Genomic DNA, 5,268 nt, shown 5'->3' with positions numbered 1-5,268 from the left:
ATCCAAATTCAAAATATCATGAACCAATAAATGGTATGAGCCCTAAACTAATAACCAAGAATTAAACAAAGATAATCTAATAGATTAACTCTTTAAACAAAAGATTGATTCACCTAAAAAGACATGTGATGAAGTTTAGAGTATATGAAAAGATCCATTAAAAGATGGTGTAGAAGATGAATGAAACTATTTTTTGAAGAGATAAATTTGAATTCTTTATAAAACAACAACAACAACAACAACAACAACAACAAAACCCAATACCACATGAGTGGTGTATGGGGGAGGTGAGATGTAGACAATCCTTCCCCTATCCGAGAATAAAGACAAGTCATTTCTTCACCCAGAGTGAAACACTCTCAAAAGTAGAGAAAGTCATCCCTCTCTCTATTCGACGGATAAAGAGATTGCTTCCGAGAGGACCTCCGGCCTTTAAGTAGGAAAAAGTTTTTTTAAAAAAATAAAAAATAATAAAATAAAAATGAGTAGACGCCATGAAAATGGTAGAATCAAATTTCCATGGGTTTTAAATCCTGCCTGGAATTTAATTTAGGCTCTAAGAGTCAGTCAAGTCGTCAATAAATCGACGATTGCTGTCGACTCAATAGAGCCTAAGAATTCTTTATAAAAGAGAGTAAATAAAGGTGTGCAATTCGTTTGAGTTTTATAGGGTTTTAATTTTATTTGGGAAAAATGATATATTTTAAGGATGTAGCGAATATATTGCGAAGCACGAGGGTAATTTTATTTACCATATAAAAAAACAAATACTCCGTTAATAACAAAAGGAATAAAGGCCGCATCTTTTGTTAATTTATATCTTAATCATAATTAATTGGAAAGATTAAATTTTAATTGTAAATTAAATTGATTTATGATGTCATGTAAGTGGTTAGATTTTTTTCTATTTTCTTTTTGATTTTTTTTTCTATGAAGAAAAATGACTATTTATAATGTATCATTATAGTATTTTAATATTAACTATAAATACTAGTTATATTATACTTATTACATTTGAGCAAATTTTTTCACTATTTATCAACAGTAAGGGCATTTTTGTCATTTTCGCTAAAAGATATTTATCCCTACATACAACATCCTTCTAAACCCTTCTACACACTCCGGTTCCATTCTCCAGATCTTTCACCCAACCCCATTCTCCATCTAAACTCTCACTCACCTCCAGAACCCCCAACGACTTTTATACCTGAGGTGACCGCTGCTACCATCTCCTCCTCCACCGCCGACGCTGCTGTTACCACCGGCACCATCCACTACCATCCGCCACACTTTTCCCCATCGGCTCCTGTTTGTCTGAAATTGATAAGGTAAGATTGTTTGTTCCACCTTCATTTAGAGATTTATTATTGGTTTTGAATTCGAAAACCTAAATCGTATTATTGTTAGGGTTGTATAAAAAAGTAAAAAAAAAAAAATTACATGAATGAAATTCGTATATATGTCTTCAAACTCACTAATTTTAGTGATTATTTTTTTGTAGTTTACAATTGGTTTGTGACGAAAACAACCTCACCGTCACCTAATTAGGCACGTCAAATCGCAGGTATAAATGAAATTAAGTGCAACTGATTGCGAGGTGTTTTTACGCTGAAGCACGATTGTGATTACTTTTTTAATTTATCAAATCAATTGTGTAACTCTTGGCAACATATAATAACTTGACTTATTGATAAAAATGGTTACCGATATTGGTATTAAAACCCTCTTTCTTTTATTCTAGGTGTTGCTTTAGGATGAAGGATATTATAGTTTGTGTGAGTTCTGAATGTAAAAAAAAAAATAGATCATAGATTTCTCATGACGTTTCTAAATTCAAAAATATTCATCGTTTCTGCTGTTTGTTATCGTCGTTAGCGTTTCAGCAATTATGTTTTTGTTAGCGCTTTTTGTAGAATATTGTGGGTTTTTATTAAAGGCTATTGTCTTTAGATTTTCAGGGGGTGTTGCGGTTTGCTGCTGTTGCTTACTTCTTTACCTGTCATTACGACGTTGTCCAGTAAGTTTGTTTTTTGTAACCAACAATCAGATACTGTTTCTTCCATTTTGTAAGTAATTATTTTCTAATTTGTAATCAATTATCACCTGCTATTTGTTTGATTGGTATGAGCTGTACCAACGTTTTGTTTAAAATTCAAAATATGCTTGTTTATTTTGGTAGAGCTTATTTGTTACGACATTAACAATGTGAAATTTAGTTTAATATTTTTGACGACATACACAAATGGCCAAGATACGACAAAAAGGAGATGTCTCAAGAATTTAACTGTTGGAGATGATAGTTGTTTGATCACATTTTTAGGGAAGAGTGTTTGAAATCAGAATTTGGGTGTGTCAGTTCTGTTATGCTTGGTGATTCTTAACAACATGGTTCTTCGTCAATTGGATCATCAAATGTCGTATGTATGTTCCCATAGTTATTTAAAGTTTATTCCTTTGATGTTAGACTGTTTATATTGTTACTCTAAAATGATATTTCTCTTATTCGATTTGTAGCAGATAACCTTTTGAGACTGTAAAACGGACGCTTTCTACAAGACTTATAACTGAAAGTGTTTTTACGATTCTCATTTCATTTGTTTTGTATGCATCGTTTTTACAAATATGTTTCACTTTATGTTTAAATTTTCCTGGATGTTTTTGGTTTTTCATGGGGGTTTCATATTTTTTTGACCATTATGGTGCTGACAGGGATGTTGACAGATTCGTTTTGGCCGAATTACCAGACCCAAATACATAACTGATGGTTCTAAAGTCGTATCGGAAACGATAATGCACAAGCCGTGTGATCTAATTAATAGAAGTGCTCCGTATAATAATCGTATATGCAGAAATATGGGCACTTTTGCAGATAACAGGTCTTTTGCAGATAACAGGTTTGTTGCTTGATTTTGCAATAGGTAAGCAAGTTTTTCTTTCCCGCCTATAATGTATATATTTGAAATATTTCAATTGACAACGGCCGTAGGTGTGTAACTTCTTCGATTTTTGGGGGTTCTAATACTATGGTGCCAAGAGTTGTCGATTTCATTGTATTTAGATTGTTAACTTTTATTTCGTGTCCGTACTGTTGTTACTATGTGCTTATTCCATTTCCGATTGGACTATGTATAATCTATATGTGGTTGCTATATTTTGTGGTACAGTTTTTAGTTCCTAAATCCGAGTGCGTCTCTTTAAAGGATACAACTAATTGCCGGTTGCTAAAGGTTAGCTTCTTCATTTATTATTTGCTTTGCTTTTCCTTACTTTTAGTATTCGTATGATTATATGAAAAATTATTACTTCAATATAATAGTCTATGTTTTATGTTTCATTACTATCTAAACTTATTTTGAGCTGATATAAATATGTTTTGTATTATACATATGTTATCCCTTCTGGAAGATTAAAAAAATTGTATGAGGATCCATCCCAGGTAATATGGTAGATTGATTTGATCCAATTAAAAAATATCTTATGCAAATATTTCATCCTGATCTTACGATAAAAAATGAAATATCTTTTAGGTAATGTAGGTAAATAGGTAACAAGGGGAGAGGTGGGGGCTTTCTTACTTTGGTTCATAACTTTTTTGTGCAAGTATTACGAATCAGCCTGGTGAAACATTTACCTTAATTACAAAAACAAAAACATGTGTTAATAGATCAAGGTTGATGTTTCCCTTTTCTGTTATCTATATACCAGGTCAAATGTTTTAGTATGTTGTCGTCTAGACTAGCAGTATAGGCATAGGTCGTATATGTGAGACTTGATGGTTTAATTTTGTTGATTTTTTCCTATAATTTGCACCGGTTTAGAGTCACACAGGTGTTTGTTAAATACCATGTTTCATTTTAATTTACGTTTAGTATACTCTTTCATGTTAAATTTATAACGACGTCTACTAATGTTCTTGGAAGTTATTTTTATGATGCATCACGTAATACTTTTGTTTCAAGCACAATGTACACTGGTGGTTTTGTAGCTTCCTTATTGAGTTCTTCTAATCTTGGGAGGTACTCTTCTGATTTTGTTTCTTTTAACTTTGTGTACACATTATATTGTATTGTGTGTTTGTTTATGAAATCATAGCTGCTGAGATCGTATCTGCTTTACATTTCACTAATTCTGAGTGTTGTTTAATTTGCACACTTTTATGTGTAGGTGTTACTGACTTTGACGAGACTTGGGTGACTCCAGTAGTGCATGTATGTGTCTGACACGTTCGTGTTTGGGTGTGCTGATATATGAGTTGCTTAGTAGTTTCTACGCTTTCTTTTTTGTCTTTCTTTTTAATGTTTTTTCTTTATCCGTTTTGTACATTAGTTGTTAACATCGGTAAGGTGTAGGTGTTATCATAAAACATCGTCTGTATGTCTTTCTGAGATTCAAGGCGTTCAATGCTCATTTTATTGATGTAAGACTACTTTTTCCTGGCTTTTATTTGGTTATATGCCTAATGAAAATGTCTACTAACTGTTTTTCAAGACTAATCTTTGTGACATTGTACGATTATGCAGGAAACGTCGTCGGGCAGTATGTAAACCACATAAAAGCTTATTACAATACGTAACACACAGAATTTTGTTGACCGCAACTCGAATGCAGTCTGGTCGCCGCAACGCGCGGCTGGCCACGTGCTTGTAAGTTCTATGGCTGTGCATACCACAGCCCATGAGGCAGATACTAATATATCGGTATATATATAATATGATGTAACTTTGCTATATCACTTATCGTAAAATCTAAATAATGAATGTTTACCGAATTTGAAAGCTTCAGTACAAGAGATGTACACGACAAAACGTGTTGTCCTCAATACGTCTAAGATAAGGACTCATAACATATATATCGACTACGAATTTTACAAGGAAAATTATGCAAGACTAACGAACCTAAGAACGCAAGATGTTAATATATGTAATTTTAATCTCTTATAAAATTATGTAATTTTATGTAATTTTAATATATGTAATTTTAATCTCTTATAAAATTATGCAAGTATGCAACCTATGATATCTTATGCTCGATTCCTGTAATTCACATTCCAGAATTTGTAAAAATCCAAACATTTGCGTCTGCAACTACCTAAGAATATCTAAGAAAAGGATTAGTCAAAAAAAAAAAAAATTACAGTTCAACCATGTTTAAATGCTTTTGAGAGACTACATGAACAATATAAAATTTGCTACGAGTTTAAGAAAAGGGTTAATCATACAAAATAGTAAAAAGAGGCTTAGTATCTTCTCAAACATTTAACTTCCGATA

At 32.3% G+C, this 5,268-nt stretch overlaps 1 protein-coding gene across 1 annotated transcript; it reads left to right on the top strand.

Annotated features, from left to right (window-relative positions):
- Positions 1-877: 877 nt before the first annotated feature.
- LOC139889325 (uncharacterized) lies at positions 878-4,174 on the top strand. The gene is made up of 9 exons (XM_071872284.1): positions 878-884; positions 1,046-1,328; positions 1,951-2,017; positions 2,722-2,876; positions 2,987-3,050; positions 3,165-3,227; positions 3,615-3,670; positions 3,870-4,016; positions 4,165-4,174. Exons 1-9 carry the CDS (start codon positions 878-880, stop codon positions 4,172-4,174), a joined length of 852 nt encoding a protein of 283 aa, XP_071728385.1.
- The last annotated feature ends 1,094 nt before the right edge of the window (positions 4,175-5,268 follow it).

The sequence above is a fragment of the Rutidosis leptorrhynchoides genome, chromosome 2 (assembly GCF_046630445.1).
Source record: "Rutidosis leptorrhynchoides isolate AG116_Rl617_1_P2 chromosome 2, CSIRO_AGI_Rlap_v1, whole genome shotgun sequence".
Classification (NCBI taxonomy): domain Eukaryota; kingdom Viridiplantae; phylum Streptophyta; class Magnoliopsida; order Asterales; family Asteraceae; genus Rutidosis; species Rutidosis leptorrhynchoides.
Note: the sequence above shows the minus strand (reverse complement) of the source record. Positions and strands in the feature narration are given on the sequence as shown.

Excerpts from the sequence above, each read along its gene's own strand:
- LOC139889325 (XM_071872284.1), top strand. Across the intron at positions 3,051-3,164 it reads CAAGAGTTGTCGATTTCATT|TTTTTAGTTCCTAAATCCGA; the intron begins GTATTTAGATTG and ends TTTGTGGTACAG. Across the intron at positions 3,228-3,614 it reads CTAATTGCCGGTTGCTAAAG|CCTGGTGAAACATTTACCTT; the intron begins GTTAGCTTCTTC and ends ATTACGAATCAG.